The sequence below is a fragment of the Castor canadensis genome, chromosome 7 (genome assembly GCF_047511655.1).
Source record: "Castor canadensis chromosome 7, mCasCan1.hap1v2, whole genome shotgun sequence".
Classification (NCBI taxonomy): Eukaryota; Metazoa; Chordata; class Mammalia; order Rodentia; family Castoridae; genus Castor; species Castor canadensis.
In genome coordinates, this window is record NC_133392.1 from 44,423,942 (window position 1) to 44,449,837 (window position 25,896).

General features: G+C 35.5%; 1 protein-coding gene across 6 annotated transcripts in view; it reads left to right on the forward strand.

Annotated features, from left to right (window-relative positions):
* Positions 1 to 25,896, forward strand: part of Prkg1 (protein kinase cGMP-dependent 1) — a 1,207,619-nt gene that overhangs the window by 1,050,734 nt on the left and 130,989 nt on the right. For all 6 annotated transcript variants that reach the window (XM_074078871.1, XM_074078874.1, XM_074078868.1 and 3 more), the window contains exon 8: positions 10,738 to 10,803. In XM_074078871.1, coding sequence (XP_073934972.1) covers positions 10,738 to 10,803 — 66 coding nt within the window. The remainder of the gene's footprint in view (positions 1 to 10,737; positions 10,804 to 25,896) is intronic.

A 25,896-nucleotide genomic window follows, 5' to 3' on the forward strand; every position in this document is an offset into this window, starting at 1 on the left:
AATTGCTATTATTTCATATATTCATTTTTTAAGAAAATACTTATTCATGATACATAATTCAAATGCAAAACATAAAATTCAAAAACTACAAAAATAATTCTCCCTCCCTCTTTGTTCCTTTAATTACACATTTTCCTCCCTAGGTGCAATTACTTTTTTAATGCATCCAGAAAATATTCACACTTTTTAATATACTCTAATTAATGTGTGTTTGTATGGGTATTACACAAATAATATCAGATATATGCACTATGGCCATTTCACTTAAGATATCCTGGAAATCATATATATGATTCTATCTGTTCATATCTTTGGCTGATTTTAAGTGAGTTTTTTCATCATATTTTTATCAACTCTTAGAAACTCTTGATATTGAATAAATTTGCCTTAAAGTATTTAAACTGCAAATATTATAGGATGATTTCAGTACATATACATATGTATAATATATTAATATTAAATACTATAATGCCATTTTAGTAATTATATGTATATATCTCTATGACAGGTGCTAGAGCAAGTTAACATATCAGAATTGTTGATAACTATTGATTGATGCATTTGATAGATCAAATGTCTTCATTGCTTTTTTAGCTAGATGCTAATGCCAACTATGGGAGTTCCGATTGTTGGCCATGGATGGGCATTTGCAACTTTTATTCAAGTGTGATATACCTTTCCATTCTTTTCCACTTAAGTTGTTTCTTCATCTTTGAGTCAAAGTTAAGCTTAATTTGGGTGAAATTATACCATATTAAGTATACTAAATTTTAAGATTGCTGAGCAATTTTTTGTTCAGAGTTAGCTTTTTATTCAACTAAGGAAAAAGAGCAAACATTTGAGGAGAAGATATTAAAAATTATCTTTTTCAGTTTAACTTTAATTTAAATTTTTAGATATTTATCTCCCCTGGAAAAAAAAGCCAAATTAAAAACTTAAGTTTTTATATTTAATTATCAAAACTTGGTTTTATGAACATTTATTAATTTTTTCTTGACCTCTGATTGTGTTAATCTATTATTTCAAGATTTCTAAATGAAAATACATTCTAATACATTGTAAAATGTTATTGTGAAAATCTATATATTGTGTAGTTGCTATTATATGCTATTTAGTATTCAGACAGTGCATCATAATTGTAGGCTTATAATATCTTCTCTATCAAAAGAAGTCCTCTTAGATTCAGGATGCATCATTTCAGGAACATCTAAAACTATGATAATTAGAACTATTAAAAATGTCTACATCTGCAAAACATTAATTACACAAGAGAGTAGTGCAGTGATTTCTACCACCATTCTGTATGTGGAAAACTGAAATGAAGAATAGGACATTTTCTTAGGGTCACACGTCAGCTTGGCAGGAGACACTGTCTTGATATGTTGCCTAGACTTACATATAAAACAGAGCACAGACCCAGCTTGAAGGTACTTTAGGTCAATTTTTTTTTGAAATTTGACTATGTAATTTAACATTCATCTCAAAGATGCATTAGTTTAGGTTAACTAGTCCATCAGTCCAGCCATGATTTCAATATACTTCCTTTTCCTCTGCTTCTAGAACAGGAAAAATTGAAGCATTACTCTTCAGCTCTGTGAATGAAGAGAAACAAACGGAAAAGACCAATGCATTATCTTATTCTCTTAAATACTCTTGACCCATGACATACCCACTTAATAATTTGTCTATTTTTATCTTTGAAATTTAAACTTTTATTTTGCCTACCATATTACACAATTTTATGTATCACTATTGGAAAAGTAAAATCAGCCACCAGATTTATCTTAGGCCACATTAGGATTTGAAGTCTAATTCAGAGAAGGGGAAATATAGGAATAAGAAAAATGAATATTTGGATAAATATACAGTGCATTTAATCATGTATTATGTTATAACCAAGACACACTGAAACACTTAAGTACAGCTTCTCTTCTTTTCCTTTAAATTAAAATATTTCTACATCATTAATAAATGGACCAAATGGGCCCCTAAGAAACCAATAATAATATAATATAATTCTATACTCCTAAAGCACTAGCAAAACAATAACAAGGACCAAGCTCTCCCTTCCTCCATAAATCCTCTCTGGGCATCATTCTTTAAGTTTGTAAGCCTTTGCCAAAGAATGCTAAGTACAGAGTAAATACCATTTATACCCTCACAAAAAAGAAAAGCAGTCTCAGAATTTCTTCAGTGGTAATTTTATACCATCTGAAATAGAATGCAAAGGGAATTATCTGTAATGACTATAGAGAAGGAGCAAAAGCCATCAGTCATGTCTTAGCATTCGGGGTAATGAATTCATTCAACTATGGAATATGGAAGAAATAGGGGTTACTTTGAATCTCAGTTCGGCTAATGTCACAAAGGGAACACAACAGAAAATAAATAGCAATCTATATCCCCCTGCAGTTGCTTTTTCTTCCCTTTTCACTTTCACTAATTTCATGTATTAGGTTGAACCATATGAAATTGCCAGTATTCAACCATCTTTCACCTGCAAAAAAGCACTCTCATTTGGTTCAATCTAGTAAATACCTATATTCATTGCCATTAGAGCATTCTGTAGAATGTGAAGTTTATGTGTCAGATAAAAAATTCATTATGCTATCAACTCTGCAGAAGTAATGTGCAAAAAGTGAACATAAAAATTGAGTTCTTCCAAATTTGTCACTCTCTTTTTAGTGTGCCCTCCTGTGGATGTAGATCCAAGAGGATATGCTTTCTGTCAGAAAGCAGATTATTACAATGAATAGAAATATCCGCCCATGAAAACAGAAAGATAAAGCTTTGGATTTATTTTACGACTAACACAATTTTTTCTCCTTAGAGAATCATTTTGTTTTTGAAAAAACTTATATTAGATTGGTTAATTCTGTGGACATAAAATTATCATACATATATGTGGGATGTAATGAGATGTTTCCATATATATATACATTGTGGAATGATCAAATCAGAGTAATTATCATATTTCTTTCCTTAAATGCTTATCATTTTTTATTGTAAGAATGTTCAAAATCATCTCTTTTAGCTACTTGAAATATACAGTGCATTATTATCAGCCTATTAGTCATCCCACTGTGCAAAAGAGAGTACCACAATTATTCTTCCTATCTAAATGTAACATTGTACCTGTTGATCAACCTTACTCCATCACCTTCACCCCATCCATTCCTCCCTAGTCTCTGGTAACTACTCTTAACTTCTATGAATTCACCTTTTTTAGATTTCACATATGAGGGACATTGTGAAATATTTGACTTTCTGTGTCTAGCTTATTTAACTTAACATATTGTTCTTCAATCTCATCCATGTTGATGCAAAGGACAGGAGTTCATCTTTTTATAACAGAATAGTGTTGTGTATTTATGGACCACATTGTCTTTGATCTATTCATAAATTGATAGATAGTATGGTTGTTTCTATATCTTAACTATTCCAATAATATGGTAATGAACACAGGAGTACAAATGTATTTTTATATAATGATATCATTTTCTTTGGATATATATCTAGTAGTGGAATTATAGGGTCATGTGGTTATTTCTACTTCTAACCTTGATAGGAATCTCCATGCTATTTTCCATAATGGTTATTCTAATATACATTCCCATCAACAGTGTATAAGAATTCCCCTTTATCCAAGTCCTTGCCTGTTTTTACCTTTGGTTTTTTTGATAATAGCTATTCTAACTGGAGTGATGTTGTATCTACTGTGGTTTTGATTTGCATTTCCCTGCTGGTTACTAGCATTGAACATTTTTCATAGACCTATTCTCCATTTTTATGTCTTCTTTAGAGAATGTTCATTTGAGTCTTTTGCCATTTAAAAAATTGAGTCATTTAAGAGGTTTGTCTATTGACCTTCTTGAGTTTCTTCCAAATTCTAGATATTAATCCCTTGTCAGATACATAACCTTTGTAGATGATTTTATGATTTTTTTCTCAATTTTCTGTAATGTATTATGTAGACATTTTTATATGTGAGGAATTTTTCTTTTTTTAATTCTTTGTTGGAAGTACTGGGTATTGAATTCAAGGCCTTATACTTTCTAAGCAGGCTTTCTACACTTGGGTCACTCCATGAGCTCTTTTTTCATTGGTTACTTTTGAGATTGGGTCTTGCTTTTTTGCCTGGGCTGGCTTGGACGATGATCATCCTATTTGTGCTTCCTTACATAGCTAGGATGGCAGCTGTATGTCAAGGCACCCAACTATTTGTTGAGATGGGGGTCTAGTGAACTTTTTGCCTGTGTTGGCCTACGACTGTGATCCTCCTAATCTAGACTTCCAAAGTAGCTAAGATTACAGGCTTGGGCCATCTCGCTTAGCCTAGGAAACTTTTTCTTATCCTTTAAAATTGCTATTAATCAAAGGAGTTTTTCATGTATAAACATTTGGATTAAAATAGAGGGTTCTTGTAGGAATCAACTACATGTATGCCATCATGACACAATTAGTGGAAGTACTGTCAAGACTCAGCAGAGGTTAGTGAATGTAGTGGTAAAGTGGTAGGTCAGAAGACATCAAGCTCTAAATAAAAGTGCTTAATTTTATATTTTCAATATTTCTTGGCAAGTTCTTAAACAAAGAGTTGACATAATTAGATTTACATTGGAAAATGTATGGTAAAGTGAGATGTGTACTAGAAGAAGTAGAGAGCGTAGGCAGAGTCTTGGAGGAGGCCTGATCAGTAAAGAGAAAATGGTGGCCCACTCTGTCTGTGGGAATGCAAAGGATGGGTGAAAATATGAGACAGACAAAGATGGAACCGATATGACTACATAGATGCAATGACAGAGAGAGCAGAGTAAAAACTCAATCTAACCTTTTGGGTCTAGATGAATGAAGCAATGCTGATGTCATTTTCTAAATAAGGAACATAAGGAAAATAGTGGTTCTGAGGTTAGGAGAAAATGAGGTAGTCTTGACTTGGAGATGGCAGTGGGACTTCCAGATACGTGTATCTAGTAAACAAGGAGTAAAAGTTAGAAATAAAGACTTGGAAGACACTGATATAAAACTAGTAATTTTGGATTCCATGGGAGTAAGTGAATTTTCCCCATTGAGAGAAATCAGAGCTAGAAAACAGACAGTCATGAATAGAATTTTGGGGAAAACCTGTATGTCTATGGAGTAGGGGAAAAAGACTTAGAAAAATAATTTAAGAAGGTGATATCACAAAAGAATTGACAGATTAATTTATCACAAAAACTTGGGGAAGGGTGTTTTAGGAGAGAAAGTATATTCAAATAGTCACGTAGTTCTCTACTACTAGAGGATCCTATGTGATGATAACTGCAGCTAACTTTTATTGGTTACTCTGTGCCCCACGTGGTTAAAATGTATGTAAATATTCCATATACTAATTGATTTTTTTCTCAGTGTATGTGTTTAATTGTGCATTAGAGGTATGAATCATATTAGGATAACTTTGTGACTAAATGGGAAGTAGAATCAGTGAATTACTTGATATGTCTTTTTCTCATCTGCTTCAGGATTCAGTTTCCAAATAATGCAGTCAGATTTGCCACAAACTCTACAATTCTTGCTCATAATTAATCCAACACTATAATTTCTTTTTTATGCTGCTTTTTTATACTATAAATTCTGATTTTCATACTTGTGGTAAGATTGCCTTTTGATTTTTATATGAAAATGGTTTGCTTTGTGCTGTGGGAACCAAGCTTAACTGGGGCATTAAACTCTTGCACATGACAGAGAATGAAGGGCTCAGATCCATGGATTGCTGTAAGCTCATAAGCCATTTGAGGAGTGTCAGTTTCCATGAATGCTGGCACAGAGGGAGTGTGAGAACTCTGCTGACAACAGTCACATTGCTCCAGAGCTGCAAAGGGAGAGCCCCTACTCTGACCGCTACTTTTCATAAACTGTGTTCTGCTTTGGCCTCATACATTCTGCACTTGTTCCCCTGGGATATCCATGTACCATAGAGCTCTCTAGTAGCAACAAGACATAAGAGATTTGCTCCAGAATAAGAAGAGTCAATGTAAACCCTTGCTATGGATTATTCAGATTCTGACAGTGACTCTACTTTGGGATACAGCGATGATGAAGATTCCAGTGATGAAGTTCAAAGAATATCAGAGTCAGTGCACAGAAAACTATACTTGCAAATATTTGGGGATGTTTCATGCTCTATAATTACATTGAAAAGATTTTCTAACTTCTCCAAAAATGCTTATAAAGAAACCAGTACTAAACTGCATAGCTTTGCCTGTAATTACTCATTAATCAATAGCATATTTGTGAAAATATTTGATAGTCTGCTGAAGAGTAGTTACTTTTGCAGCAATAAATTTTTGTTACACTGAAATCAGCTAATACACAGGCACAGAAAGGGTGAACAGACTATTTTTAAAGACAAGGTGCATGTTAGATACACATACATTTATTTATTTTAAAGAAGCAAGCCTAGTGTGCTGTGCATTCACAGGCAGTATGTGCTTGGTGAAAGTGTTTAAATAAGGTGGGCATTATTTCATGATTCTAGATATAAACTTCTCTCCTGGTCAATTTTTTAAAAAAAATCTTATATACTCTTCTATTAGAAGCTGTTAAATATTCCAACCAAACAGTAAAAATTCTTAGAAGCTCAACTTTTTAAAGGAAGACTAACTCCTCTATCTTTTCTTTCTCCATATGTAAACCAGTATCACTTGAAACCCTGGCTAATTTGGTAGGTGTTCTATGTGAATCCAATATCATGATAGCTATATATGATAAGAAATGTTTAATAACAGCATGGAATTTTTAGAACCCCTGTACTATATGAATATATATTATTTCATATCTACATCCAGTTGGTATTTGTTTTTACCATGGTCCTTAGATATACAAAGGAAATAAGCTTGCGCAATAATCACAGGGTTGGAAGTCTTATCAGTAATATTTTTTCATTAGAAGTTTCTAATATCTTTTCTAAGCTGACAGACTTATGTATGTCAATACTAGGTCAGATAACATTTTGATTCTCATAGAAAGAGGACCTCAGACTGCACAGGGATAATATTTCTGAACACTAGCATAGAGAGACATACAGATATTAAGCACCTTAATAGTAGAGCAATAATGACATGATAAGGGCAACGTGGTGTAGCATTGAGTGAACTTGTCATTAAATAATTTCCTATTGTTATGTAACATTATTATAAGATCTGGCAGACTAAGACATAGCCATGCATAGGAATTCTAATAATTTGAGAATCAAAATGGATCATCGGATTAATTTGAAATTAGTCACCCATAAATATATTAGTGATGGTTTTATGACTAATTAAATATACTTTTCATGACAGATATTATGGCTACTTACTCCTTGAATTTTAAAAAATTTTCATTGTCAATACCTTAAACTATGGTAGGAGAATATGTAAGCATGTAGCGTTTTGGAAAGAACATGACTTTGAGGACAGTCAGATCTGTGTTCAAATTCCAAGGCTGCAACTCGCTAGCAGTGTCTGACTTTCAGTGTGTTACATAACTTTTAGCCCCACATATAAATGTGAGATAAAATAGCTGCACTTTGTTATACACAGTAAATGAGATTTGAATGAACTGTTGATACAGTTCCTGACATGTGCTGATAGTGTTCAAGAAGTACCAAATATAAACTGCTTAATTGTTTAATCTGTTTTTCCCCCAATGTTATTTTATTTTTAATGTATGTTACTTTACTACTACTAAGTCTGATTTTTTCCTTTGTAAAATAAAGTATTTCCATTTTTATTGACTATGGCATTCTTAAAATCTTTGATATTTTCCTCTTCTACATTTAAAAATATCAATGTGTTTTTGTTGAAATTGTACTCAGTTTTAAAAAGTATTTCAAGTTTAAACCAGATAACATGATAATATCTTAAAATATTGGGTGTTTGTGATGAATATACTTGTAATAATTTATATTTTTAACAAATGTATTCAAAATGAAGCACTGTTTTATATCTATGATTTTTAACTTTCTAAATAATTAATGAAAAGATTCTATATAGGCTATTTATTTATTAACTTTATTTTGAGACAGTCTCACTAAGTAGCCCAGGCTGTCCTTGAACTCATGGTCCTCCTGCCTCAGCCTTTTGCGTTCAGGGATTACAAGTAGGAACCACTACATCCAGCCAAAATAAGCCATTTTCTAAATTGTCAGAACAGATATCTATTTTCAGAAAGCTGGATTTCATATGTTTTCTATAAAGCCATGAAAATATTTTTGTATGATTTCGTTGCTTTAAGACTAGCAACAATTTGTAGTAACTTATGCTGTCATAAACAAGATCCTAAGAATTTTTTATTCACAAAATTTATGAATGTCCCATGGACATTCTGATGTTTTCTGTCTATTGTGCTTACTCTACCAAAAATTCACCTTAGAAAATGATACTGGAGTTGAAAATATATTGTCTACTTCTGTGGAGCAGAAAGAAAACCCCTACTTTGTTCCTGGATACAGTGTTTTTATTAAAAATCAGACAGGGTCTCTACGAAGTCAAATATGATGGGTGGTATTGGAGATGAGAAGAATTGAAATTAGTAAACAGTAAAACATATTTCTGTGTGTCTGGCACTCTGATAAACTTATCTTTGATTGTCTCATTTAATTCCACTCAGCATTGGACACTGTTTTCATTCACATTTTACAGATAAGATAACTGAAACTTACATAGTTGGTGAGTGGTAGGACTGGGTTTAATACCAAGCTAGTGTGACTCTAGCTCCTGAGCTCTACTGTACTGCCCCCGGACTCAGGAGTATGATGCCTGCAGCACACACTTATTAAGCACCTCTTAAGTGTCAGGCATTTGTGATAAAGTGAGGAGCAACACTAGTCACAACCCCTGCCCTTATATGGCTTATTGGAAGGGAGAGAATGTCACTAACAAAATGACCACATAAATACATAAATTACCAGTGGTGCTTACATACAGAGATATGTAAGGTAATGAGAACAGATAAACAGGGATCTAGCCAATTCAGAATGGCATCCTTGAGGAAGGGGTACTTGGGCTGGAATCTAAGGGTTAATCAGGAGTTTAGGAGGTAGACAGTGGGAGAGGACTCCTAGGCCTAAGGATAGAATGTTTACAGAACTCATGGCAGGAAAGAGAGGAAGTGTTTGTCCTTGAAAGGACGCCAGTTTGTGTGGAAGGCAGAGAATGTAAAGGAGGCAGTAGGAGGATCACACTGAGAGTTGGTGAGACTATAATAAAAAATTTTAGAGTCAGGGGAGAACTTAGTATTGGAAGTAGATTAAAATATACAATAATTGAGAGTTTTATTCTTTAATAGCACAACCAGTGAGAGACAAATGGAAAAGGGATGTCACTCGTAATAGAAACCTGGTATGAAACACCTAGAAATATTTTTTGTTAAATGTCAGGCCCCAACTGAAAAAATTGCAGAATCTTAATTAAAGACATAAAATCAGATCTGAATGAGTGGAGTCATGTCATGTTCTTGTATAGAAAAATTAACATAATCAGAAATGGCTTCTTCTGAAATCAATGTATAAATGTAATACAGCCTTACCAGAATTCTAATATGGGTATAATTAGAAGTAGAAAAATGAATTGAAAATCTATATGAAATGGTGAGTGCTTAAGAATATCAACAGAGTATTTCTGATATCAATGAGAGAGAGCTTACTTTACCAACTACAAAATACTAATAGTTTCCATAAAGCAATTGTGACCCTAACAGGATGTATAGCAGCAGTGAAAGACAGATTGATGGTAAAAATTAAAGAGTTCAGAAGTATACATCAGAATTTAGTGTGTTTTGGAAATATAAAAATTCACTGTGAACATCTTTATTTTTAAGACTTTAAAATCCTGGTGTTAGAGACGTGATGTTTTGTGATATTTGGAATATATTAATACATATGTTTTCTTATGTACTTATCTTTGTAACATATTTCAAACATATTTATGATTAATCATATTAGCTTAGAAATTTCATTATTGTAGGAAAAAGAGGGCATTTTCAGGTATAATTTAATGCTGTGATAGTGATAATAACTGAAAATAAGTTCCTAATGTTAATTGCCAGATTCCCCTTTGACTACTGGAGAAAATAAGATACATCGTGGAAGATCTTAAAAGTCTAAGAGATTAGTATAGACTACTGCAGTGACAAACTAAATGCTTTTATAGGGACAGATTTTCATATTTCCATGTAACTAATATTTGTCAACTACTCTTGAAGAATCATAAGCTTAGTACAAATGAATAACTGTGCCATAAACTGTCAAAAAGTTAGATGCATAAAGTTTTTCTAAAGTAGGGAAACAAAACAGATAGATTGTTCTCAAGAACATAATGACAAACTCATAGACTCAGTTTCCAGAGATGTATCTTTAGATCCTTTAAACACTTTCATCTGTTCATGTCCATTTCTGTCTTTCTCATCGTCCGATTAAGTGATGAATTCCCTAAAGAGCAAAGGGAATAATGATGTAAAGTTTAGTTCCACTTGTGTAAGTGAAACTTTAAATATGAAAATTATAACAAGTAGGTTATAACTATAGGATTTGCATGATTAATGACAAGAGAAATGTGGTTTCTCAAGACAAAGAAATTTGTAACAGGAACAAAATTTAAACCTGGAATGAATAAATCAGAAGAATTTATATAATTTGTCTCTTGAGTTAATCACAGTAGACACTTTTCTTTGCGATTAAGGACTGTTTTATCCTAACATCTCTGTTTTTTTACACAGGGAAGATGTGAGAACAGCCAATGTAATTGCTGCAGAAGCTGTAACCTGCCTTGTGATTGACAGAGAGTAAGTACATTGCTTTTCTGTGTATATTGCACACTCGTATCAGCAACATACGTAGCTTTCTGGAATTTCACATCATTTTATGGGGCTATTAATACTTGTTTTATATCTTTTAGTTCTAAAAATTAGTTCTATATTTGATTCTCATTACATATTATTCATGGTAGTGGCTGACTCTGCCATTCGAGCTTTGTGATATTTTTTTTTTTTCATTTTACTTTTATTATTCATATGTGCATACAAGGCTTGGTTTATTTCTCCCCCCTGCCCCCACCCCCTCCCTTACCACCCACTCCACCTCCTCCCTCTCCCCTCTCAATACCCAGCAGAAACTATTTTGCCCTTATCTCTAATTTTGTTGTAGAGAGAGTATAAGCAATAATAGGAAGGAACAAGGGGTTTTGCTGGTTGAGATAAGGATAGCTATACAGGGCATTGACTCACATTGATTTCCTGTGCATGGGTGTTACCTTCTAAGTTAATTCTTTTTAATCTAACCTTTTCTCTAGTTCCTGGTCCCCTTTTCCTATTGGCCTCAGTTGCTTTAAGGTATCTGCTTTAGTTTCTCTGCATTAAGGGCAACAAATGCTAGCTAGTTTTTTAGGTGTCTTACCTATCCTCACACCTCCTTTGTGTGCTCTCGCTTTTATCATGTGCTCATAGTCCAATCCCCTTGTTGTGTTTACCCTTGATCTAATGTCCACATATGAGGGAGAACATACGATTTTTGGTCTTTTGAGCCAGGCTAACCTCACTCAGAATGATGTTCTCCAATTCCATCCATTTACCAGCGAATGATAACATTTCGTTCTTCTTCATGGCTGCATAAAATTCCATTGTGTATAGATACCACATTTTCTTAATCCATTCGTCAGTGCTGGGGCATCTTGGCTGTTTCCATAACTTGGCTATTGTGAATAGTGCCGCAATAAACATGGATGTGCAGGTCCCTCTGGAGTAACAGTCTTTTGGGTATATCCCCAAGAGTGGTATTGCTGGATCAAATGGTAGATCGATGTCCAGCTTTTTAAGTAGCCTCCAAATTTTTTTCCAGAGTGGTTGTACTAGTCTACATTCCCACCAACAGTGTAAGAGGGTTCCTTTTTCCCCGCATCCTCGCCAACACCTGTTGTTGGTGGTGTTGCTGATGATGGCTATTCTAACAGGGGTGAGGTGGAATCTTAGTGTGGTTTTAATTTGCATTTCCTTTATTGCTAGAGATGGTGAGCATTTCTTCATGTGTTTTCTGGCCATTTGAATTTCTTCTTTTGAGAAAGTTCTGTTTAGTTCACATGCCCATTTCTTTATTGGTTCATTAGTTTTGGGAGAATTTAGTTTTTTAAGTTCCCTGTATATTCTGGTTATCAGTCCTTTGTCTGATGTATAATTGGCAAATATTTTCTCCCACTCTGTGGGTGTTCTCTTCAGTTTAGAGACCATTTCTTTTGATGAACAGAAGCTTTTTAGTTTTATGAGGTCCCATTTATCTATGCTATCTCTTAGTTGCTGTGCTGCTGGGGTTTCATTGAGAAAGTTCTTACCTATACCTACTAACTCCAGAGTATTTCCTACTCTTTCTTGTATCAACTTAAGAGTTTGGGGTCTGATATTAAGATCCTTGATCCATTTTGAGTTAATCTTGGTATAGGGTGATATACATGGATCTAGTTTCAGTTTTTTGCAGACTGCTAACCAGTTTTCCCAGCAGTTTTTGTTGAAGAGGCTGCTATTTCTCCATCGTATATTTTTAGCTCCTTTGTCAAAGATAAGTTGCTTATAGTTGTGTGGCTTCATATCTGGATCCTCTATTCTGTTCCACTGGTCTTCATGTCTGTTTTTGTGCCAGTACCATGCTGTTTTTATTATTATTGCTTTGTAATATAGTTTGAAGTCAGGTATTGTGATACCTCCTGCATTGTTCTTTTGACTGAGTATTGCCTTGGCTATTCGTGGCCTCTTGTGTTTCCATATAAATTTAACAGTAGATTTTTCAATCTCTTTGATGAATGTCATTGGAATTTTGATGGGAATTGCATTAAACATGTAGATTACTTTTGGGAGTATAGACATTTTTACTATGTTGATTCTACCAATCCATGAGCATGGGAGATCTCTCCACTTTCTATAGTCTTCCTCAATCTCTTTCTTCAGAAGTGTATAGTTTTCCTTGTAGAGGTCTTTCACATCTTTTGTTAGGTTTACACCTAGGTATTTGATTTTTTTTGAGGCTATTGTAAATGGAATTGTTTTCATACATTCTTTTTCCGTTTGCTCATTGTTAGTGTATAGAAATGCTAATGATTTTTCTATGTTGATTTTATATCCTGCTACCTTGCTATAGCTATTGATGATGTCTAGAAGCTTCTGAGTAGAGTTTTTTGGGTCTTTAAGGTATAGGATCATGTCGTCTGCAAATAGGGATATTTTGACAGTTTCTTTACCTATTTGTATTCCTTTTAGTCCTTCTTCTTGCCTAATTGCTCTGGCTAGGAATTCCAGTACTATGTTGAATAGGAGTGGAGATAGTGGGCATCCTTGTCTGGTTCCTGATTTTAGAGGGAATGGTTTTAATTTTTCTCCGTTAAGTATAATGCTGGCTGTAGGTTTGTCATATATAGCTTTTATAATGTTGAGGAACTTTCCTTCTATTCCTAGTTTTCTTAGAGCTTTTATCATGAAATGATGTTGGATCTTATCAAAGGCTTTTTCTGCATCTATTGAGATGATCAAGTGGTTTTTGTCTTTGCTTCTGTTAATGTGGTTTATTACGTTTATTGATTTTCGTATGTTGAACCACCCCTGCATCCCTGGGATGAAGCCTACCTGGTCGTGGTGAATAATCTTTTTGATGTGTTGCTGAATTCGATTTGCCATTATTTTGTTGAGGATTTTTGCATCAATGTTCATTAAGGAGATTGGCCTATAGTTCTCCTTTTTGGAGGTGTCTTTGCCTGGTTTTGGGATAAGTGTAATAGTGGCTTCATAAAATGTGTTTGGCAGTTTTCCTTCCCTTTCTATTTCATGGAACAGTTTAAGGAGGGTTGGTATCAGTTCTTCTTTAAAGGTCTGATAGAATTCAGCAGAGAATCCATCAGGTCCTGGACTTTTCTTTTTGGGGAGACTCTTGATTGCTGCTTCAATTTCATTTTGTGTTATAGGTCTATTCAGGTGATTAATTTCCTCTTGGTTCAGTTTTGGATGATCATATGTATCTAGAAATCTGTCCATTTCTTTTAGATTTTCAAATTTATTTGAATATAGGTTCTCAAAGTAGTCTCTGATGATTTCCTGGACTTCCATGGTGTTTGTTGTTATCTCCCCTTTTGCATTCCTGATTCTACTAATTTGGGTTTTTTCTCTCCTCATTTTAGTCAGGTTTGCCAGGGGTCTATCGATCTTGTTTATTTTTTCAAAGAACCAACTTTTTGTTTCATTAATTCTTTGTATGGTTTTTTTGGTTTCTATTTTGTTGATTTCAGCTCTTATTTTTATTATTTCTCTCCTTCTATTTGTTTTGGGATTTGCTTGTTCTTATTTTTCTAGGAGTTTGAGATGTATCATTAGGTCATTGATTTGGGATCTTTCAATCTTTTTAATATATGCACTCATGGCTATAAACTTTCCTCTCAAGACTGCCTTAGCTGTGTCCCATAGGTTCCGGTAGGTTGTGTTTTCATTTTCATTGACTTCTAGGAACTTTTTAATTTCCTCTTTTATTGCATCGATGATCCATTCTTCATTAAGTAATGAGTTATTTAGTTTCCAGCTGTTTGCATGTTTTTTGTCTTTACTTTTGTTGTTGAGTTCTACTTTTACTGCATTGTGGTCAGATAGTATGCATGGTATTATTTCTATTTTCTTATATTTGCTGAGGCTTGCTTTGTGCCCTAGGATATGATCTATTTTGGAGAAGGTTCCATGGGCTGCTGAGAAGAATGTATATTGTGTAGAGGTTGGATGAAATGTTCTGTAGACATCTACTAGGTCCACTTGATCTATTGCATATTTTAGATCTTGGATTTCTTTATTGAGTTTTTGTTTGGATGACCTATCTATTGATGATAATGGAGTGTTAAAGTCTCCCACAACCACTGTGTTGGCGTTTATATATGCTTTTAGGTCTTTCAGGGTATGTTTGATGAAATTGGGTGCGTTGACGTTGGGTGCGTACAGATTGATGATTATTATTTCCTTTTGGTCTATTTCCCCTTTTATTAGTATGGAATGTCCTTCTTTATCTCGTTTGATCAATGTAGGTTTGAAGTCTACTTTGTCAGAGATAAGTATTGCTACTCCTGCTTGTTTTCGGGGGCCATTGGCTTGGTAAATCTTCTTCCAGCCTTTCATCCTAAGCATATGCTTATTTCTGTCGGTGAGATGAGTCTCCTGTAAGCAACAAATTGTTGGATCTTCTTTTTTAATCCATTTTGTCAAACGGTGTCTTTTGATGGGTGAATTAAGTCCATTAACATTAAGTGTTAGTACTGATAGGTATGTGGTGATTCCTGCCATTTAGTTATCTTAGTTATTTGAAGGTTTGATTGTGTGTACCTAACTTGATGTTACTCTCTACTGTCTTGCTTTTTCTTATCCTGTGGTTTGGTGCTGCCTGCCTTTTCATGGTTAAGTTGGGTGTCACTTTCTGTGTGCAGGATCCCTTGCAGAATCTTTTGTAATGGTGGCTTTGTGGTCACATATTGTTTTAGTTTCTGCTTATCATGGAAGACTTTTATTGCTCCATCTATTTTGAATGATAGCTTTGCTGGGTAGAGTATCCTGGGGTTGAAGTTATTTTCATTCAGTGCCCGGAAGATCTCACCCCACGCTCTTCTTGCTTTTAATGTTTCTGTTGAGAAGTCTGCTGTGATTTTGATGGGTTTACCTTTGTATGTTACTTGTTTTTTCTCTCTTGCAGCCTTCAATATTCTTTCCTTAGTTTCTGAACTTGTTGTTTTAATGATGATATGTCGTGGAGTAGTTCTATTTTGATCTGGTCTGTTTGGTGTCCTGGAGGCCTCTTGCATTTGTATGGGAATATCTTTCTCTAGATTTGGGAAATTTTCCGTTATTATTTTGTTGAATATATTACGCATTCCCTTCGCTTGCACCTCTTCTCCTTCTTCGATGCCCATGATTCTCAAGTTTGGTCTTTTGATGGAGTCAGTGAGTTCTTGCATTTTCTTTTCACAGGTCTTGAGTTGTTTAATTAGTAGTTCTTCAGTTTTTCCTTTAATTACCATTTCATCTTCAAGTTCTGAGATTCTGTCTTCTGTTTGTTCTATTCTGCTGGATTGGCCTTCCGTTTTGTTTTGCAGTTCTGTTTCGTTCTTTTTTCTGAGGTTTTCCATTTCCTGGCTGTTTTCTTCTTTATTGTTGTCTATTTTTGTCCTGAGTTCATTTATCCATTTATTCATTGTGTTCTCTCTTTCACTTTGGTGTTTATACAGTGCTTCTATGGTTTCCTTTATTTCTTCTTTTGCTTTTTCAAATTCTCTATTTTTATTGTCTTGGAATTTCTTGAGTGTCTCCTGTACATTTTGGTTGACCCTATCCAGTATCATCTCTATAAAATTCTCATTGAGTACTTGTAGTATGTCTTCTTTTAAATTATTCTTGTAGGCTTCATTGGGTCCTTTGGCATAGTTTATCTTCATTTTGTTGGAGTCTGGCTCTGAGTTTCTGTTCTCTTCATTCCCCTCTGGTTCCTGTACTAATTTTTTGCTGTGGGGAAACTGGTTTCCTTGTTTTTTCTGTCTTCCTGTCATTGTCCTTGGTGTTGTTACTGTCCCTGTACTGTGTGTAATTAAGTATTTTCTAGCTTGTAATAATAACAATGGTAATATTGAGAATGGAAGAGTGAGCTGAGATGGAAAGCAAGAAGTTAAAGAAAAGGGGAAAACAAATATACAGACAAGAGGGAGAAAGTAGAACAAGGTATCAGACAAGAGAGTTTCAAAGGTATAAACAGGGAGTGTTAGTGTACTAATCAACAGTAAGCTGAACAGACAATAGAGTGACAGAGAGAGGATTGAAAATCAAAGATAAAAAAAATAAAAAATAAGTATATGAAAGTAATATCTATTTATAAAATGAATTAAAATAAAATGGAAAATAGAAAATTAAAAAAAAACAAAAAAAAAACCAAAAAACCAAAAAACTTCCAAGTTTATATGCAATGCAATTTCAGTCTTAATAATTTGGATGTCCGTCTCAATCTCCAGTCCTGGAGTTGGTGCCTCAGATGTTGTTCTGTAGTTGTCTCATCAAAGGGGATGCATAAAGTAGAACAAAACTACACTCACACACACACAGAAGAAAAAAAAAAAAGCCCCACCAAGTGTCCCCAGTTCAAATGCAATACAGTTTCAGTAAGTTTTTCGGCTTGCAGGTGTAATTCGGTTGTTCTCTCATCAAAGGTAGGGAGAAAAAGAAAAAAAAGCGTCTGGAGGCAGTTCTGAGAGTGGTATCTGCAACTGTGGCTTGCCTGCCTGCTGCTCTCAGCCTGTAGCTGGCGGCGTTATTTATGCAGATCTCTGGGGTGAGCTTAGCACTCACCTGGTCCCACAGGCTTTGTTTGCTCAGAGTTCTCCTGTGCGGGGGAGGGGGGCCTCTGCTACAGGCTTTTCCCTTTCCAAGCACTGGGAAAGGCGACACTGCCCCGCGTTGTCAGGCCTGCGTGTTTATTTACAGTTCATGTGGGAAGTGGGTCTTCCCTCCTCTCACAAGCGTCCCCGCTCCCAGTTGCTGGGCGCGCCCCGCTCCCGCCAGAGCCTCTCCGGCCTGCCCGGCTCGTTTATTTACAGTCCCGGGAAGGATTCCCTTCCCCCAATCTTCAGCGCTCAGGGCGCCCCACCCTCTTTCCAGCGTGTCTTAACTGTTCTTATTGCTTGTTACTCAGTTTCTCTTTTTTTCCCGGGTGGAGGTCAGTCTGTCCAGGGGGCTATGCTGCTCTGGCCCAGGCTTGTCTGTGGGGGAACCGCGGTACCGCGAAGCTCACCTGGTCCGCGTCTTCCCAAGCCGTATGGGCGCCGGCCACTGGCAGCCCCGGGGGCCTCCTCGGTTCTCCGTTTAACGTGAAGTGGAGATTCTCTGCGCCGGCTGGAGATGTGGAGGAGTCAAAGTTATGCCTTTTCTCGGTGATTATGCCTGTAAAGTGTGTCTCCAGCGTCTCTCCAAGATTTCACTATAGGAGGGTCGCTTTCTGCTTCCTACCTCTAGCCGCCATCTTGGAATTCTCCGCTTTGTGATCTTTAATGAGGTTCTTAACCTCTATGAGCTGCAGTTAGCAGGCTCATTTGAAAAGTGAGGGCAATGCAGTGTCATGGGGGATATTTTGAGAACTGATGAGAACATGTGATTAAAGCATTTGCAACATGCCTTTACTCAGGAGATGTTCAATTAATGCTAGCTATTTTGGTAACCTTTTCAGAATTGTTGTCATTATTGTTACTATTATTGAGAATGTTTTAGTTATCTTCTCTCTTCCACTATCCTGAGATTCCTATAGCAGAAGCATTTAAGGAAGACGCTTTTGGAGAAAGCATCAATTTCAGACATGGGCATCTATTTAGAGACATTGAAGATTGTTTCATGATGCTTGTCCCTGTCCTGTTTCTTCTTTCCATTCTGGCTTGCTGTTATCACTATCTGAAGGATATTCGGGCTAAACCACAAACACCAAGTTATTGACTCTCCATGAACATGGTTAAAATGAATATGTACCTTCTGGAACCAATTGAGCAGACTTTTATTCATTGCAATGTATGTGGATTAGTTTCAGAAAAGCCAAGGACCTTATCCAAAGAGAACTATGAGTGTGGAATGAAACAGAGGAATAGACAGAATAAGGTTAGGATGATGGTGTTAGATGCTGAGCTCAGGGGCTTTGGGTGGAGAAGTTTTCCATTTGATTCACAAAGCTTACATTTGAGGTACCTTTGTGCTGGATCATTTAGGACTTATGCAATGAGTCAGCTGGCAATTGATAGTAACAGCCATGAAAATCTCTGAAATAGTTTTTTGCCTGGTTCCTAGAATCAACAATTATCCATTCATGTTTTCTTCTATTTAACTCACACTTTATTGAGGGTCTACCATATATAAGTCATTATGCTTGGTCAAGAATCAAAGGTGAAGAATATATGCTTGTTTGGGAGATTAGCTCCTCTGAGAAAGGTGACACATACAAAAATAGCCACTATGCAAGACAAGTCAGAAGAGTCCAGAATAAACTTTCAAAGGAATTCACAGAAGGAAATTCTGCGAAGAATCAGGAAGACTTCATGAAAGAAATGATATTACTAAGTGGCTGGAAGTATAGAAAAGTCAATATACATACAGTCACAGCATAAGCAGTATTCATAAGGAAACTATGACGCATTTCAACTAGCATGAGTGAGACTGTGGGAAACAGTGGGAAGAGGTGTGGTGATAGATGTCTATAAGCATGATGGGGCTGGTAAACTGAGAGCACTGACTTTTGGGATAAGGGCATCTATGACAATTTTTTTTCTTTTTTTATTGTTTTTACATTTACTCATATGTGTATACATTGCTTGGGCTACTTCTCCCCCTTGCCTCCCTCCCCTCTACCCCTACCCCTCTAATCCCTCTCACTTCCAGGAAGAACCTGTTCTGCCCTCTTGTTCTCCAGTTTTGTTAAAGAGAAAACATAAGAGATAATGAGAAAACATAGCATTTTTGCTAATTTGAGATAAAGATAGCTATACAGAGAGATTCCTAGTGTTGCTTCCATGCACATGTGTATTGCAACCCACATTGGTTCATCTCTACCAGACCTCTTCACTACTTCCTAGTCCCTTTCTCATGTTGGCCTCTGCCAGTTTGAGATTACTTTATTTGCTCCTCAACAGGGAGCACATCAACCACATTCAAGTCTTAGGTTTCCTTTCCTTTCCCTATTTCTCCCATGCATGTTCTCCCCTTAGTGTGTGACCCATGTCTAATAATATTACTGCATTTGTTTTAGGTCTATAATCCACATATGACAGAGAACATATGATTTTTGGCCTTCTGAGCCTGCCTACCTTCGCTTAAAATTATGTTTCCAGTTTCATCCATTTACTTGAAAATGGCAAAATTTCATTCTTCTTTGTAGCTGAATAAAATTCCATTGTGTGTAAATACCACATTTTCTTAATCCATTTGTTGGTAATGGGGCATACTGGCTGTTTCCAAGCTATGAAAATTTCATATGGCAAAACAGTCACTGTAACAATGTATTTGGAAGACTTATCTGAGAGAGCTATGCAAGATGAATTAGAGGGAGAGGTTGAAGACAGAATGTCTGGCTAGTATTCTAAATCCAGGTGATGATCATGAGGCCATTTATAGGATGAATGTACAATAACAAATAGGTAAAAACAGAGGTTTAACATCTGACTGAATGTAAAGAGCAAGGGAGAAACTAGGGATGTAGTTGGGGTGAAAAATGTAAGGCAGTAGAAAAGGAGATTCATTGTGGAAGGCACAGTGATATTCCACTTAAAATACAATTTGGACACTCAGGACAGAGGTAAGAGATAAAAAATATGGGACAGGAATTCTTGCTAAAGTTAGCTTAAATTAATTTAGCGGCTATTGTTCACCTATATTCCTAGCTACACAGGAGTCAGAGATGAATTTGTGATTCTAGGCTAGCCTGAGCCTAGAAAAAATGTTAGTGAGACCCTGTCTCAAAAAGCAAGCCTGGTGTGGTGGTTCACTTCTGTAGTTCCAGCTGCATGGGAGGCAGAGGTAGAATTGAGTCTAGACAGATCATGGGCAAAAAGTAAGACTCTTCCTGAAAAATAAACTAAAAGCAAAAGGATTAAAGGTATATCTCAAGTGGTAGAGTGCTTGCTTAGGAAGCTCGAGGTTCTGAGTTCAAAACCCCAGTACCACCAAAAAAGAAATGAAATTTGCCTGTGTGTATTTAACAGCTGAAGCCATACAATAGTATGGAGTTACCTGTAATAATAGAGAAGAAGATTAAAGGATCAAAGTTAGAATTTGGTGAAAGTCAATGAAGAGTGAGGCAGGGGAAATAAAAACAGTGGGAAAAAAATGAGACCTTAGCAAGTGTAGCAGAAATTAAGAGAATATTTCAAGAGAAAAGAGAATAAAATGTATAAGTTACAGAAACAGAAAATAAGTGTAAAATTCCCAACCAACATTTTTCTAGGAGAACAGGATATCAGAACAAGGTCATGTCACATGGACTAAATGGCTGGCTACTCAGAAAAACATATTAAGTTACAGTTATACAGGAGTAAGAGGTCCTGCTATTCTATTGCAGGGAAGGGTGACTGAAAATATTTATGTACTATATATCTCAAAAAGCTACAAGAAAGGATTTTGAATGCTTTCCTCATAATGAACTGATAAACATTTGAGGAGATAAATATGTTTAATCTAATTTAAACATTACATTATGTCTGTATGTATTGAAATATTGTCACCACATATGTATAATTTTTACATCTTTTCTGCATCAGTTAAGATCTATTTAATTTTAAAAATTAAAAAATGCTGAAAAATCACAAGTGTTTGGAGAGGAGACAAAGAAAAGAGAACTCTTACATCTTGTTGGTAAGAACATAAACTAGTATAGCCATGATAGAAATGAGTGTGGCGATTCCTCAAAAAATTAAAACAAATCTACCATCTGACCCAGTATTATCACTTCTGGTTAGGTATCCAAAGGAAGGGAAATCAGTGTGTTAGAGGAATCTGTGTTCTCCACTGTTCTTTGCAGTACTATTCACAATAGCCAAGATACAGAAACCACCAAAGTGTCCATTAATGAATGAACAAATAAAGCAAATGTGGTGTTATACAACTGAACACTATGAATCTTTTTTAAAAAGGATGAAATCTGTCATTTGTAACAATAAGAATAAGTGAAATAAGCCAGGGACAGAAAGACAAATGCCACATGACCTCACATAATAAAGTGTAACTCATAGAGATAGACTAGAAGGATGGTTTAGCAGAAGCAGGAGGGGATAAAGAGGGGGAAGTTGCTAATTAAAGACAGGATACAAAGTTTCAGGTAGATAGGAGGAATAGGATTTTGAAATCTGTCATATAACAGCATGACTGAGGTCAATAATAATGATTTATATATTTAAAAAACACTGACAATAAACTTTAAACATCATGCCACAAAATTATAAATAAATGAAGTAACCCATAAGCTAATTGCAGTGAATCATACTGCTTATATACATACATCAAAACATTGCTTTGTACCCCATAAATGTGTGCAACTGTGATTTGTTAATAAAAATAACATCTGAAATAAATATAAAAATAAATTTAGTTAAAGAAAGGAAGAAAAAAGGGGGACAGAACGTGAGGCATATCATGGTTTTGGAAAGTTCTCTTGTGTGAATGTAAAATATCCAGAAAGATGGAGTTGATGAAATACTAAGGGAGATACTGATAGAAATAGAGCTATAGGGAGGAATTTGTAGGCAAGTGAGGAAAACAGGTGTTTCCTGTTTTAAATTTTTTTAAATTCTCTTAGATAGCAGAGAGAGAGAGAAAGAGAGAGAGAGAGAATAGTTGGAAAATTTGTATAGGAATACTCTGATTATTTAGAAAAGGTCTTGGAACTTTGGATAGCCATATAAAGTAGAGCAATGCCTTTCTGAAATCAGGAGTGTGTGGGGGCTGAGAGGTTGATCACTGATTGGGAATTGGTGGGTGATATGGCAGTTTATATCCCTACTATCCTTTATAATTTGTGAACTTTTGAATATGAGGTTCCATCTGGAAGGTAAGTAGGCTATTTTACAGAAGAGGAAACTGAAGTTCATTGAAATAATAACTTGATAAGAGTTCATGGTCAATGGTAGCTCTATATTAATTTAATCTTAGAGTATAAAACTGAATAGGACTTTGTGGGTCATTTAGTCTTACTCCTTCATCTTAATCAACTGAAGTTGTGAGAGATAAAGGAGCATTAAACAGCATTGTCCATATACCTTTACCCTCATCCTAATTTTCTCTTTTTCCAAACCTAGGCATATATAGTGTGTGGTGGAATGAGAAGGGTGTTACCAAACATGGCCCAATACTTGAATCTTGTCTGCACCATTTCAAAAGTACACAGGAAAATTACTTAAATCCTAGGTGTGTCAGTTTCCCTTCCTGTGAAATGGGATAATATTACCTTAATTATATAACTAGTTTGAAAATCATGCAATTTAACATATATAAAAATGCAGGCACAGCACAAAGCATGTAGTAAGCACTCAAAACATGCCTCTCTTTTCTGAAGGAAGGCATAGGAAGCTTTGCATTTGTCACTTTTCCTCTAATCAGTATAAGCTTATCTTTAGGGATATTTTCAAAGAAGACACCTTAAGTGAGGTCTAGCTTTAAGCATAAATACAGAGAAGACAGCTTGAGTCTAAGAATTCAAGAGATGCACTTCTGTGCTCTTAGGAAAGAAGTTGGCCTTCCCACCAAGCATTGAATTCACAGTTTTAAAAGAAAAAAGAAAAAAAAAAAAGAAACTACAGCTGAAGATCCTGTCAAAAGCCTGCTGCTGATACCTAACTTATGTCCAATTAGAGGAGCACCAGGGTTTCATTCTCAGCAAACAGATGGCAGCCGTTAGAACTGTCAACAAAAGGAGCTTCCGTCACAAATTTACATGCTAGGTACCATGTTACATAAGCCAGTGATTAGGCTTTATCATTCCAGAGGGAAAGCAAAAGAATATTATTGTAACTAGTTATGCATGTCAGAATTGTTTAAAAGAAATGTTCATTGGCAAAGCAGAAAATGTTAACCAGATGCATGGTTTCCTCAAAAAGTTTTCTCTAAGTATTGATTTTTTTGCTGCCTACTCATTATGTTAGTAAACATTTTCAGTAATCCCCAAATTTGTGAAAATGTTCTCAGAAGTTCATCTGACAAAATTATCTCTTTCTATTAATCTCTTAAATATACATAAAAACAACTAGGTACCTTTGGTGCCTCTTATTTCCAAATCCACGAAAAGAAATAAATATAAAAGTAAATACATGGTGTTCCATAATATGTTATGCAATGTCTACTTCTACATTGTCATGGGAAGATACTGATGAAACTGGAAGGTCGATTAAGATAATTGACTATTTTTGTCACATTTAGTGTTATTCTGATTATTGTCAAGGACTATAATTTGTGAGGACTACTAAATCTTAAGGATATATGTATATACATATTCCTGGCTATATACATAGCCAGGAATTATGATCTAAATTAAAGTCCTAACTCTATCCCTGATCACTGAATAACATCTGGGATATAGCTATACTGGTTATAAAAGCTGAAATGTTTTCTTACTGGTTAGTAACTAGCAGCAGAGTGAGTACCTTGTTTGTCTCTCCCACCCTTTGGCTGCCCTTGTCATCTTATCTGATCCCCACCCCCTAACACACATACACAGAGCCTTTTCTTAACCCAGCAAGTAAAGAGATGACAGCTGGCAACACCAGGATCAGTGTCCATTCTTACAAGTCAATTCTTGTGCTACAGCTCTACCTATGTTGACTATCACCTCTGATACCGACAAGCTAAAATGTTGTCTTACCATTATCAACTTTTAAACTTTCGTATTACCAAGCCCCTTGCTTAAATAAAATAAAACAGAAAGAAAAAAAACAAAGACTTTTTTTTGCCATGCTGCTTAGACCCCCAGAGTAACTCGGGGTCTTCCCCGTCTCTTGCTAAATCACTTCAAGTGATTCCTAAATTCATTCATGGGCTTCAGAAGACACCAAAAATAGTTTAAAAAGTGGAGACAAGGAACTAACTTTGAGTAAAAATGATGAAATTAAGATGACACTAAAACTGACAATCCAAGAAATCAAGGTATCTCTATGGACTAGGGTGGTCTGGGTGACCATAGTTCAAGTTTTTAACTTCCAAGAGCTATAGTTGCCCGATGTGTAATTAGCATACAGATGTCATATATCTAAAACAGTACTGAGACTATCACTACTTGGCTAATGATTTGGAAGCAACTCATAAGACCAGTGATGGTACCAAGGACCATAAAGAATAGAGTATCAGAAAAAAATAATTAAAAAAAGAATAGTGTCCCCATTTACCAAGAAAGTTGGGCATAGAGAAAAAGTCACTGGCCATCTAAAGACTATTTCTCAGCACCTGAACTGAAACTGAAGTATTAAAACTAGGAATTTTAATACACTGGCATTACAGCCAGACTAGGAAAATTTGACATTTATTAAGAAAGATAATAATGAATATGTGCTTCCTGTGTTCACTGAGATGAACAAGACACAAATTCAATAAACATTTGGAAACTGAATACATAGGACAAGCTCAATTAGAAACAAATTTATGTGTATATTAGAATGCTTTATTCCTTTACTAGTGCTAATAGAAAAAGCTCACATCCTTTTAGTCACCCTGCTCTCTCCCATGTGGCCTCTGTTTGGATCTCAGTCCTAGCTCTTTGGCTTCATCATTAGCCTCCAAAAATGGGGCTTTTGATGCTCATATCTCCCTGGGTCTCCTCCTCCCAGTCTTGTAGTTTGTAGGAGTTTATGCTGTCGTCCATTCCTTTTTGTTGCTTCTATTCTTATATTCAACTCCAAGTTCCAGAAGCAAACAAACAGAAATACCACATCCATGCTCTGAGCTAGGAGGAGCTTGCAGTAGATGAGTCAGTCAAGAGCCCAGGCATCGTTGTACATTAGAATCCGAAGTCTCAAAACAGATGGAAACAGGTAGGGAAAGTAGTACTCTACTAGGACGGATGCTGTAAAGATTGTGATAAGCAACTTTATGGCATAGAAGAGGCTCATCAGGTGCATGCAAAAGGAAGAAAATATTATCTCTAAACTCTCCAAAAAAATGATGGGAGATTTATTTTCTGAGCTGGAGATGAAAGTGTGTAGGAAAGATGCATGACTTAAACCAGAGATCAGACAACATTTTCTGTAAAGGGTGAATTAGTAAATATTATAGTTTGTGTGGGCCAAATGATCTTTGTAGCAGTTACTCAACTCTGCTGTTGTTGTGCAAAATCAACCAAATATACAAATGACTGAGCATGGCTGTGTTCCAATACAA